Consider the following 14,126-nt stretch of genomic DNA (forward strand, 5'->3'; position numbering starts at 1 on the left):
GAAGTGTTTTGTATGATTAATGTTGTAAAGATAGCCATTTTGCCTAATTCATGCAAAAATTATTTCAGTAAGGAATGATAATTTAAAAAATAAAAATAAAAGGTTTTTTCAGTACAGTACAATAATTAAAATGAATAATTATTATGATGGGAAAGAAGAGGTATTTGAAAAAATATTCTTTTAAAATACAACTGCAAAGAGGAAAATACTGTAATGTAAATACTGTAATCATCTAATGTAGAAAATAATAATTAAAATTATTTCAGTTAAATTATTAACCATTATTGACGTTGTAGGATTATTTTACTCAATGTAGTACAACCAAGTCTCATTATATTATTAGAAGTATTTTCACATGAAAATTCAAGAAAATTAGAGTAATATTTCCACACCCCAGAACATTCAGTAGCAGTCTGGGTTAATTCTCACACCTTTTTAAAAGTCACCTTTTTTCAAGCTGTTTTTTTGTATGGAAAATATTTTTTTATTTTCCAATCCAAATTTTAAATAAAAATTAAACAAAAAAAATTAAAGAAAAAGTATGTAAAAATGATATTTTTCAAATTCTTTAAATTTTTGAAGTTGACATTAAATTAAATGTTCGCGTGTTGTTGGTAATTAGTTTTAATTATTATTTCTTAAATTTATTTTTGAACCAGAAAAAATAGGCGATTGTCATATATTTTACTATATAAGGTTTATAATGAAGTTCTAATATTTATTAGTGTTTTAGAATAAAGAATTGATATTAGTGCAAATTGAAGAAAATTTTTGTTTTTGTTGAGATTTATAGAAGTGTTAAAATTATAACAGCCATTGTAAATGGGACTGATAAGTAATCATGTAACTGCACGTTGTTACTAAGATGATTATGGTTTTTAAACAATTTAATGGGGATGTATTAAAATAGATGCAATTAATTAATAGCATGCATAACATTTTTTAATTAATAATTTTGTGTTTTTAGTTACTCTTGGTAATTAACCTTGACATTTCATTTGTTTCTGTTCCGCTACTTCTGTAATAGCAATTGATGTTTCATCCACCTTAGTTAATCATTTTTTTTCTTCTCTAGAGTGGTATTAATGGACCAGAACAAATTGATGCTTCTTGCTGTAGATTTCTTATAAGATTTTAATTAATTTAGTCTTATTATATATATATACTTTTTCTCATCTTTTATGAGGGCAGGATCACTTTAGTCAGTCCATTATCCAAGTCTCTTTGAAGGGACTGTTCAGGTCTTGCAGTCCTCCCAGTACTTTTTCAATATAATCTGAACTCCATGACCTTTCTGGTGTGGAAAATGTTCATGTTGTGAGTTTTTTTCTTGTGAGTGTGAAGCAAGTGTTTTTGTCCTTGATGTTTTCGTTTAATTTTATCTTGTCTGCAGTGTCATCTGATGTAAGGCCAATTTCTTTCAGATCCCTCTCTTATTTGCATCTTGTCTAGGTGTTTTTCGAGTCAAGATTGTACTGTAGCAGCTGTTTCAGAAGTTTTGAATTTTGCATCCTCATGATGTGTCAAAAGAATCCTAGTCTCCCCTTATGCATGTGATGGGTTCTAACTCTTTGTACATTGGGGTACTAGTTGAAAAAAAAATTATATTTCAGTAACTAATATTTTCTTTTGAAAAAATCAGCAGAAGAATTAAATATATATATATATATATATATATATATATATATATATATATTAGTTGATGCATATAATATAATATAATATAATAATATATAATAATAATATGATGCATATAATAATATGATGCATATAATAATATGATGCATATAATATATATATATATATATATATATATATATATATAGTTTGTATGTTAATGGCAATTGGTTCATTGCATCCTATTTATTGGTGAATACTTACCCACATTAGGTGAATAATATTTGGATTAAAAAATTCTAAAATTTCTTATGTATCAAGGAGCATATAAGTGAAAGTCTATTCTGATCAGAATTTGTGGAGAGTAGCATAAATGTTTGATTATTATTAGCAGTAACAATATATCATTAAGCGATTATCTGTGTTAAGAAATTCAGTGTTAAACATAGAAAACAATTTCTCATAAGCATATCTCTTCCCACATTTTTCTTGTAAGAATACTGTCTTATAAATTTTTTTAATGATTTCATTTAGTTTGTTTCAAAATTCTTAGCATTCAGCAAATTTAAAAGTTGTGTTAAAATTATGAACATATACACAGTGTAAAAACACGATTAAATTTGTACTCATCAGTACTGATGTGAGTGAAATCTATTAAATCTCATTTATTTAAATTTAATTTAAAATTAATCATTTTAACTTTCAACTTTATTCATTGTTTGTGATGATAAAATCTTCATTGAAAATATATAAAGTGTATATATATATATACACGAGTATATAATTATTTTTAGACATTTTTGAAGTTACTGAAATACAGATAGGAGAATGTGCTTTTATGTTAACATTATTGTAGGATTTTTATTGTCCTCATCTGCATAATAAATAAATATATTTCCTTTTTAGTTACTATAGAATTACACCCAATCATTCCTGCTACTTTGATAGATTGTATATATGATTTAAACCAGGACTTTTTGAACAAAGAGCAAATATGCAAAAAAAATAATAAACTGCACTTTGGAGGTTCATTTTCATTTAAAAAAAAAAAAAGTATTTAAATGTGTTCTTAAAAAAATAAATACATAAGTAACAAAAACAAATAAACCAGTTTGTAAAATAATTTTGTTTTCAGGAAAATTACTTTAAAAAAAATTAATTCCAAAAAATTACTTTTAAAAAAATTTTCTATTTATGCATGACTAAAATGAAATGCATGGGGCAAACTCTCATATAAAGTGCTCACTTTATAATTTGAGCACGTCCGATGCTTTTCTTTTTAGTCATACATAAATAGAAAATTTTTTAAAAAGTAATTTTTTTGGAATTAATTTTTTTAAAAGTAACTAAGAAGATTTTATTTTTGTTATTGTTCTACTAGAGTAGGATTCAATGAAAGAATAAATAATAAAGAACAATAAAAAAGTCTTATTTTTTAATTAAAAAATATTATACATTATGGCAAGATTACTTTGTTAAATACAAATAAGGAACAAAAAATAAACTTATGTTAAAAATGATAAATCTGTATCAACATATTGCTGTGAAGCTGTATCAAAGGCACTAGCTGTAACTTCAGTACCTCCAAAAGTTAATCGTGCTATTATTTCTCGTGGTTCCTTTGAAACATTTGTTGGATTGAGATCTAGTTTTAATGTTCCTATTCTATGCACACCATGGTCAGTCACAAACTGCAAATAATAAAAAAATTACATTTTAAAAACGTTTCATATTTACATAGAAGAAAATTATACCAAATGAGATAATTAATGATTCAGTTTTATAATAATGTATGCAAGAAGGTATGATGTGTTGTTCCGAAGAGAATGTGTTTTATCAGTTTATTATTAAATTACTATCATCATAGTTTATTACTATCAGTTTATCATTTATTTACTAAATTTATAATCAAAAAAATTCATCACTAGTAAGGATAACTTGATTTTTTGTGAACTAATTTAGAAACACCATATTTTTTCTATGTTGTGCTCCAGATAGTTGTCGTTTTAGTTAAAGATCTATTTTCATTGGTGAAAAGGATGGCCTTATAATCTCAATAGAGTAGTGCATCATATAAGAGGAAGTGAAACATTTTATTGTGACTTTGGAGTACATATTTTTAGATAATACACCAAATATCATCCCTGGACTGGCGAGTTTCTGGGGTTTAATTTGTTAAAGTTAGTAGAATTTTTTCAAAAATATTTCCTAAATTTTGAAAATATGAAAATTTATTTTAATAAATAAAAATGTTTAAAATTGTACATGACTTGCTTTCAATTAATGGAAACTAAAGTTATTTTATTCTAAAGTCTTTTTGGAGCTAATTATCAGCATCTTTTTCAGTGCTGTTACCAGTAATACTATTATAAGTGGCACATATCTTGAAAAGATCCGGAAACCTCTAAAGTAGAAAATCTAATAATGTATTCAATCCAGTCATTTTTCTCATTTAAAATTATGTAGTTTTGTCAAATTTAGTGTTTGTAAAATATATAGATACTGTAGCAATATGAAATGATATTCTTGAATGTGTTGAAATCTTGTTTTTTATGTACTATGTGTAAAATTTGCAGTTGTAAATATTATCTTTATGTGTTTTGTTGTTTCTGTCAGTCAATCTGCTAAAGTATTTTCTGTAAAATACATACTTGTAAACATATATTTCATTCAGTTTCACAATTTTTAAAATTTTATTTTCATGAAAATAGCATCTATTGCTATGGTTAGCAGGCAATGAAAATACTAACAATAAGCAGTAAATTTAGATCTAGAATTATTTAACTTTGATAATCTGTGGGAACCGGTTAATTAAAATCTAGATTTATTCATTGAAATTTTAACTTCACATCCTCCAATTTATAATGATTATCCCTGAGATGTTCCAGTTTTTATAGAACCATCATGTAAAGCGGTTAAAATTTTATGGTTATAAGTAATCATTTATTGTTAAAAATTCAAGAATCATTAAACCAATCTTTTTGTTTTAAAATGAAGATAATAAAAAAAATTAGATTTTCCAGATGTTAACAAAGCTGACATACATGAACATGAATGGTACTTGACTGATAGATAACACGGTTATTGTTAAATTTAGGAACATTTAAAGAAATCCAAAATTTATCTGAAAAAACTTAATACTTAAACTACAGGGATTTACTGAAGTTTAAATTAAATCAGTTATATTAATTTACAATGATTAAAACATTTTTAAAATATTTTAAATTATGTAAGTAGTAAAAATGTAAAAACTTAAAGCATTATTTAACAAAAAAGTAACATAAATTTTCTAATTTATATAAAGTTTTTAATTAAAAATTATACTTACTCTAGCCTTGGGTGACTGGGCGCAGTATATATGTAACACAATTACAGATTGATGATTTGTTGCTGGAGTGTATCGTCTTATTACCATTTCACCAACACGAACTGTTTGATTCATCTCAACAAGCGGATCTAGGATATCAGCACACCATTCTTGTCCATCTTTAACTACCAGTTTTTCTGTGTATTTATAACAGATGGTAAATCTATGAATCAATAAATTAATAAAGTAATAAAAAATAAATAAAAAACAATTTGTAAATTGATCAGTCATACTGATCAAAAAAATGTTCTATTCGAAGTTATCTTCAGTGATTCTATTATGTATCTTCATTTATCTTCTACGCATAAATTCTTATGGTAGATTAGCTCCTTGTAAATTTATAAATTACTCCTCTCAAATGAATATTGCCCTTAAATAATTTCTAGCTATTCTTGAAGTTTCCAGATATATTATGCAGCTCTGTTGATGTAGGCCTAAAAGCATCTCTGTTCCTTATTTACAATTACAGTGACCAGTAGCTGGTAACATCTCTGGGTTGTCAAGTCACAATGATTTGTTAGAATTCAAAAACAAAATGGTATGATCAGGAAATTTTTCCCTTTTTCATCATTGCTTTACTTTTCTGTAGGTTTCAGCTATTTTTCTCTGACAATTTATCATGTAAATCTTATATCAACATAACTTTATACTTTTTTCACAAATTTAATTGTCCGCAAATATAACTGTTCTTCTGAATCTCTCTAAACTCGGTTTTATATTTCTAAATATTGTAGAATTATCAAATAAACTATCAGGGTAAATGGACAGTTGGGGAATATTCAAGTTTATGTTCCTTAAGGGACAATATTTTTTTATTAAAAAAAATAAAAATTTGTATTTTCAATGATTATTTATGTTTAGCATATTGTTTATTGACCTTTTTATTTATCCTTTTATGAAATTTAAGTTCATTTTACTTTTTCAGCAATAATCCTTGCTGTTATTCTTCCCAAATTTTTTTTGCTTGTCATTATCTTCATTCCTAGTTGCATTATTTATCCAGTTAAATTTAAGGTCTTTGTTGTTCCTAGCAAATGTCTGAATTTTTACAGTGAAATAGAAATAATTTTTTTGATTTTCTTTGTTAATAAGTCATGTAAAAAAAATTATTTACCTTTCAGTTTCAGAATTGGTAGGTATGAATAACAACAGTATGCAATAGGTAAATAATATTTGATAATAAGTTTCTTAAATCAGAATTTAGTTTCCTTGGCATCTATAACTTAGTCTTTATTAACAACCTTTTATCTACTTCTTACTTTAGACAGCCTGCTCCACTAAGCCCCAGTGTTTTTTATTGCAAAAGCTAGTTTTAAACCTCTAAAATATTTATTTATACTATTAGCATTATAATGAACAGTTTTATAAAAAAAATTATTTAATTATTTTTATATGATTTAGTTAGTGATATAAGAAAAAAAAAATAGGAGATAATATTTACACAATCAATTCATTGGTGAAGAAAAATAGTGATCACATACTAAGCGCAACTGCTTCGATGTTCAGAATCTGCTTACTGTATTTTGTATGAAGAAATAAAAAGATGAGTAGAACAATATAGTATGTCTAGGAAGAAACCAGTTTAATCCAAAAGTTAGGTGGCTGGCTGCAATTATTCCTACCAAATATTTTTTCAGTTGTTTTGAGATGTTCTAACAAATTGGTTCAAACACATTTAAGTTACTTTAATTGGTTCTCTCAGTCCAAGTTTTCAAATATGTATTGCTAGATGAGAATCCAGTTAATTAGAGTTTGTTTAACTCCTTAATTGTTGTAGATAACCAGTTTGATCTATTCTGAGAGAATATTAAGACAGCTGTTGTACAGTATAGCATACTAACTGAAAAAGCAGGTGAGGTATTTTTTATTGTTGATGAAAACTAAAAGTTGACTAAATAATCAACAGCTAACAGATCTCCATTTTAACCAGAAATTTTACTGTAAAAGCCTTCAAAATGCTGTTTTAAACTATAAATGTAATGGAAATATTTATAACTGTGAAATTATTTTTTCTCTATAGAGTCCAAAATACGTACACACAGCAGGATCCAAGAAATTAGTAATATGAAATTAGTAGTATGAAATGATCAAGAATCGATATAATCTCACTGAATCTTTTCTTGGTAACAGTTTATTTATGTTTAATATTAATTAGTTTAATAGTATGTTTACATAGTAAAACTATGTTTACTTTACAAATATGTATATGTTTCTCTTGAAACGCACATCATTACTGATAATATTTGGTGTTGGTAAATTAAAAAAACAAATCTGTAGCTATTAAGTCACTGTAGATTTTTCAGTATTATTAAACCCTGTACCTCATTATTGCAAAATATGTATAAATATACAAGTATAAAGGTTGGACAAAAGTCTGGAATGCATCTATTTATCTTGGCTTGTAGTTGACGTGGGAAGTGTTTGATATGATGTTGATAAGCTCTTCATTATAACAAAGTGCATTAAAAATATTAGTGTTCTGAAAATTAACAAGATATAATTTAATTTTAAATGTGAGCATATCAGAATTTTTGTAATTCAAATAGTCCTCATTATATTGGTCATTTTGATTATAATAATTATTTTTTATTCTATTTATAAACTGATTTGCAGGAAATTGAAATTTTTGAATTCATGTTGTTATTGCATTATCTTGTTTCATCCCAGAGATACACTCAATTGAAATTTATAAAGCTACTAATTAAACTTTGTAAAATTCTTTATATGGATTGAATAAACTTACTCCTCATGTATGGGCTATTGAACAAATCATATAAAGTAAATTAAATTGCCAAAAAAATTAATTTATTTCAATTTTACTTATATTAAAAATTAATTAAATTTAACAAAATAAATTATTTGTTACAAAAAATCATGTTAAAAACTACACATAATATAAAACAAAACAGATGCAATGAAAGACTTAATTAATAATATACAATCACATTTATATAACTACAATGCACACTAGATACTAACTAAAACACGCCTTTAAAGTCACTGTCATCCTTGGTCAGTATTGTTACATTTTTTAATAAACCTATCATTCCATTGTGTTTGTGGACTATGAATATTTCTTTGTTTTGATTGTACTGTATAAGTTAGATTACAATCACTTTTCCTGTCTGATTTTTTTACTCAAGGTAAAACATTACACAAGGAGTGTGTAATGTAACTCAATTTATACATAACTCAATTTTATTATTTTTTTACCATGTTTGTTATTTCATATTCAAATTTAATTTCATTGTTGTATTTTTATTAGACATATTAATTTGACAAAAGTCTAAGACTTAAAGAAAAATCATAAAATAATATATTTTTCCCTCACCAACAGGATGAACACCATCTTGAAACTTTCTTAAAACTCCAATACCATATGTATGACGAGCTTGTCTCACAGAAACTACTTTTGGGTTCAGTCCAAATAAAACGGCTCCTCTAAGTACACTTAAAGCAACACCCTGTAAAAATAATAAAATTTACTAAGGTATTATAAATTTTACAAATTGTGTAGACTTATATTTTACAAATTGTTCATATTATAGTATTTAAACATTTTTTTCCTAATTTACATAAAGTCCATTGCAACAAAATAAGTAATTAAAATAAATTCAAATTATAATGCATGTGTGAAACATATCATTTATATATCTATAAATAATAAATAAAACTATGTAATAAGTAGATAGTATTTCTGAGTATTAAATAATACCTTTAAAAGTCGCTCAAATTGCTAACTTTATAGTTATATTAATGATTGAAGTATAAATGATTTAATGACTTGCCTGTGGTACAATAACTTTAAGTCTCTGTGAAAAGTTTTGCCTTATTGATTGCTGTAGAATTTGTGATTCTGCAAAACCACCGACTAAATATAAATGTGTTATAATCCCAGAAACTCTCGGATTTGAAAGTACTGTCTCAATGTGCTGTAACAGATTTTAAAATGCTATAAAAAATCTTATTTTTATTAATATTGTTTAATTATTAGTACAGAATTTAATTTCTTCACAAAGATGAGCTTAAATTGCACTGGTTTAATGCTAATTAATTATATATTAAAACATCATGCAGAGGATTACTCTGTTGTTATATAAATGTTATCATTTATTTCATGGTACTTTTAAATATTTAATCTAATTAAACAAATATAATTCTATAAATATCATGATTGTAAAGAAAAATTTAAAAGATTGTAGAGTATTACGATTTATGTGGCGAAAAGCACAATATCTTTGAAAAATATCTTTTATCTATGTGAAAGTATTCAAAATCTTTTTAAAAGAATTACTACCAATGATAAAATGTGTATTTTTAATATTAAATAACAGTAAAATTTAATAACAATTAATGTTTAGAATTTGTTGTTGGTTTTCTTAGGTACAGTTTAAAAATACATAGGTTTGGTTGATATCAACTACACACACTCCTATAGTGCCTTATGATAAAATGTAATGCCTATATGTTAAAACTAAGCTCACTTATTTTAAGCTTGCCATCTTACTGAACAATGTTTCTGTAATACATCAATTATTAAAAATAAACAAAACAACCTAGTGTTAGATAATATTGTTATTATAAGTGTAATTCAGCTTAGAGTAGAAATTAAAATTTTCCAAATTATCTTTATGTACAAGTATACTACAACTCCTATTATATAATGGAGATAAAAGGCTAAATTCTGGGAAATCTGTGTCTACCTTTTTAAATAATAAATGAACAGTTTTAAAAAAATAACACAGTAAAAGAAAGTTTTACTTAATATGGGAAATAATTTAAATACAGGTTATATTTCTGTTAAAAAAAATTGTTTTCAATTATCATTATTTTCTCATCCGCAATTGGAATTGAATGCTTCAATCAGCATTTTTAAAAAATGTCTTTCTATACAAATATATCTATTTTTTACTTTCCTGTCTAGATAGCACTATAGCTTTAGAGAGGAAAGTATTGTAATTGGTCTTATGTGGGCATATGTAGTTTTTACTTGGTCTTGATGTTTTGGCACCTAAGGAATCAAAAAAAAAAACACAAATAACGAGATGGAAATTTTTTGGATGATAAAGTTCATATGTGCATGTGTTTGGTGTTGGCCTCTAAATAACCTTATATATCCAGAACTACTCTACCGATTTTGACCAAACTTGGTCAGATTACTTCTATATATGGGGGGCATTGATGCCATTACATTTTCAACTTAAAAGGTCAAGGGGGTGAGGCTGTAGAACATGGTCATCCTCAGTACTCAAGATTTCATCTAATTAATGTCATATTTTTGTTAGGCATATTTGTTAACAATTAAAAAATTACAATATTTTCAAAAAAAACTTTTCAAAATTACAACCCATCCCAAAAATGCTGTTGCAGTCATCTGCTATGTTGTGAAGTCACAGGTGAATGACAGAATTAAATAGGTGAATAATATTTAAAGTGAAAAAAAGTAACTCGATCTGGCTGGATCTCGTCTTGATCGCCCAATTGACTCAGTATCTGGTGCATTAAGTCCCACAGCTACATCAGTCTGCCGACAGTTCAAGCAAAATTTGTTCTATTCAAGTGGTAAAATTACATTAGTTTTGTTAAAAACTGTCTGCGCTAGTACTGGCACACGCGCATGAATTAAATACATTATGAGCATGCACTTTAATTAGAATCATTGAATTAAATAAACGAAAAAATATTATATTTAAATAAACTTTTAAATATTTTTAATTAAGTTGTGTGTGTATGTGTGAGTAAGCCATGAAACAGAAACAACCCACATTTGTAGGACTTACCTTGGAATAAGGCTTTAGCTGCATGATGAGAAAGTCCTACAACTGTATTTTCAGGTTTTTAAAAAATTCTTTGCCAGTCAATTCTTGGATGGATAATGACTAAAATAGATAAGATGTCTGTAAAGCTCATTTTGCATTTTTTATTTCTGATTAATATAAATTAATTTTCCTTTATGACAAGAAAATGGTGGTGCTCTGTGCGTTTTCCAAGAAATGATTTGAAGTAAGGGTTTTTATAACAGATTATGCTGTTAAATGTTATTGATAATTTTGAATAACATGGATTTTTTAAGTGAAATTTGGATAAGATCAGCTGATTAAATGTATTTTGTAAAATGCTTATTAATATATTTGTAGTTATTAGATGAGCATACAGTAAATAATATATTTAGTTAAATATGATGTATTTATTATTGAAAAGCTTGTAATTAGTTGACATTCATTTCATATTTTATTTTACCTGAATTATTCTTTCCACTGTCGGCCTAAATAATTCAGCCATTAAAGATGGATGAAGACGTATACATCCTTGTGAAGACCATTCCACTTCTGGTCTACCATAAGCTTCTATCACAGATTCTACCTGAAAATAGTATATTTTATAGTGATTTTAAGTCTTTTTCTGTTTATTAAACAGATAAGTTGGCTTGCTGTGTTTATATTTCATTGCTTGTTTTTAATATATGATGAAAACATGAACAATCTTTGACCTTATACATGCATCCATACAAATATTATTTAAAGATCAATAAAATAGGAATGCTTTATATTAAGTAAAAATGTTTTTAAAAAGCTAGCAAAGTATTGCATGACTATTGGCTATGCCGGTCTGGTCATGATTACCAAAGTAAGATTTAACATGAAAATTCCTGAATTTTGAATATAAGATTTTGATTTTTTTTAGAGGCTTTCCTTACTCTGTGGGAAAAACTGATTTATAGTGAAGTGATACCTGACAAAAAAAAATTAAAGAGAATTGTTTAAAAATATTGAAAAAATAAAGCAAAACTTTTATAAAAGTAATGAAAAAAATTGCTTCTCATTTTGGGTCCAGAATGTAATTTGCCTCTGGAAGTGTCTGGAGGATAAGGTTCTATTAATTTAAAAATGACTTGTGTAATATTTAGTAATCTAAGTGCTATTATTATTTTAAATAAATTAAAAAAATATCTTTCCATTATACAATTGCTTCATCAATGATAACTATCCACAACACCTTTGATAAAGAGTTGTATAATAGTTCTGAAAAAAGAACTCTTCTGGCAGTATATATCAGTGTGTTTAGAAAGTGAGTTATATTTTTAAATTAAAATAAATTTAAAACTTTGTAATGAATCTTTTGTTACTTTTAACTGCATGTTTCATGTCAAAATCCATGACAGTCATAGTTTCTTCAGTTTTCATCTCAAGATTCTGATTTGAATTCCAGTTCAGCAAGGCATGTATTTGGATGCTTTAAATTTTTACATCATTTCTTTCTAGTAGGTTGGTGCCAGAATGGGGGTCTGGTCATAAAAGTGCCATAATGTTTCACTTATCTAATCCCAGAAGAAACTCTGAAAGTAGGTATTAGAAGTATAAAAAAGTGCATGCAATGAAATATAAAATGTTCTTCAGCTCTAAATTTTTGCCACCGATTTATTTTCTGAACAGAAATTAAGGTATCTTTGTTTGTTAGTTATAAGTTTTTTTATTTAATTAGCTAAAAGTCCTAAATCCTAGGAAACATACTTGCATATGAAAAACTTAATATTATAAATCTACCCAGAAATTTGTTTTGACTGTACTCAGTGGTGACTATTCCAATTTTTCTTGATCTAAATTGTGAATTTAAAATGCTCATGCATTTCGGTTGTCTTAGTGACTGAAGATTTGTTTACACTGCAAAAAATCCATCAGAAAAAATCTATAGGTCAGATTTAAACCTAACATAAACATCTTATATGTTTATTAAATACTGTGTAACAGATTAATGTTCACTTTATTATTATTATTTTTATTTATAAATTCAAAATTATTATTATGAATATTTTAAAAAATCTTAGCTTTATAACTTATTGTATAAAATAGACAATAGAATATTGTACCTAATTTATAAAACTTAATTTTTACCTCCTTGCCTGTTACTTTACGGAAGTGATCAATAAAGGCATATGGTGGAGATATATTTAATGAAGAGTGTCTTTGAGGAGAGGCTGTTCTTTTACGAGACTCAAAACTTAACATTAATTCTGTATAAGCAGCAGGGCGCTCAACTTTTAACCGTGACATGAATCCAAATCCAAATATACCTCCTAATAATCTTTCAAATTCCTCATCTACACCTGAAAAAAGATAAATAATTTATCAAATATTTAAAATTGATCTCTTAAACTAAGTATATTTTTAAAGTTTTTAAATTCTAATTTCTAAGGGTATTTAACTTCTTTTCAACTTTTAATATAATTTATATGTACTGTTACCATCATCAGTAATATATCTTTGGGAGAATCAGTTTAGAAATCTCTATCATTCCATGCCTTTAATGTAAACTATTCTTTTTCTTATTTGAATAATCAATCATGATTTAACCACTGTTGCTTCCTCATGCTTTTTCCTGAATAACTTCCTAGTTTCAGTAATTATTATCATAACATTAGTAATTTCTTCTTGAGAAATAACATACTTAGTTCATTCTTTTCCTAAAACAATTCCTTAGAAGATTCCTCTATTTTCTGTAGGTTTTATATATATATAGGGAAGTGATGTATCAGTAAAGTACATCAGCTCCAGTAGAACATTTTGTACAGCCACTGGATAGGAAAAATAGTCTTTGAACAGATCCATAGCCAAAACTTCCTTCTGTAAAATTGGATCTCAGAAATAGGAAAATAGTTATAACTTTACAGATCCCCACCTGTGCTTAGCATGAATTTTATCACAATCTAGTCAAAACCTACAGAACATTCTAGGGAAGAAGGAAGTAGAATAAGAAAAAGTGAAAATATGTTCTATCCATAGAGGGACTATGAAGCTAGGCAAAAAAATTTTGCTTAGCTCAAAATCCATCCAAAAGAGTCCTTCTATTTGTTCTCCTCTACCCAATACATTAGTAATTTTTTATTGATCATCTGAAATATATGGCACCAACAAATTCCTTATCCTGCAGTTACCAAAAGGCCATTCAAGGTCTGGCTCAAGATTCTCTACGGAAAATACTTATTTTGAGAATTATGTAACATGTGGAATATCCAGTTAAACTATAAATCTTTCAGTCAAATCCTTATTGCAGGGCATGTGATTAATGATAATTTTGAATTAATTTTTAATGATAAAATTAAATGAATGATTAATTTTTAGTTTTATAAAGACATATTTAGTAA

General features: G+C 26.3%; 1 protein-coding gene across 3 annotated transcripts in view; it reads right to left on the reverse strand.

Annotated features, from left to right (window-relative positions):
• Positions 1 to 3,030: 3,030 nt before the first annotated feature.
• Positions 3,031 to 14,126, reverse strand: part of LOC142325451 (heat shock 70 kDa protein 12A-like) — an 88,268-nt gene continuing 77,172 nt past the window's right edge. For all 3 annotated transcript variants that reach the window (XM_075367228.1, XM_075367227.1, XM_075367229.1), the window contains exons 10-15: positions 12,877 to 13,088; positions 11,225 to 11,347; positions 8,773 to 8,916; positions 8,316 to 8,448; positions 4,946 to 5,121; positions 3,031 to 3,308 (exon numbers count right to left, since the gene is read on the reverse strand). In XM_075367228.1, the coding sequence (XP_075223343.1) occupies positions 3,123 to 3,308; positions 4,946 to 5,121; positions 8,316 to 8,448; positions 8,773 to 8,916; positions 11,225 to 11,347; positions 12,877 to 13,088 (974 nt within the window). In that variant the 3' untranslated portion in view covers positions 3,031 to 3,122. The remainder of the gene's footprint in view (positions 3,309 to 4,945; positions 5,122 to 8,315; positions 8,449 to 8,772; positions 8,917 to 11,224; positions 11,348 to 12,876; positions 13,089 to 14,126) is intronic.

Source organism: Lycorma delicatula, chromosome 5, assembly GCF_047948215.1.
Source record: "Lycorma delicatula isolate Av1 chromosome 5, ASM4794821v1, whole genome shotgun sequence".
Taxonomy (NCBI): Eukaryota; Metazoa; Arthropoda; class Insecta; order Hemiptera; family Fulgoridae; genus Lycorma; species Lycorma delicatula.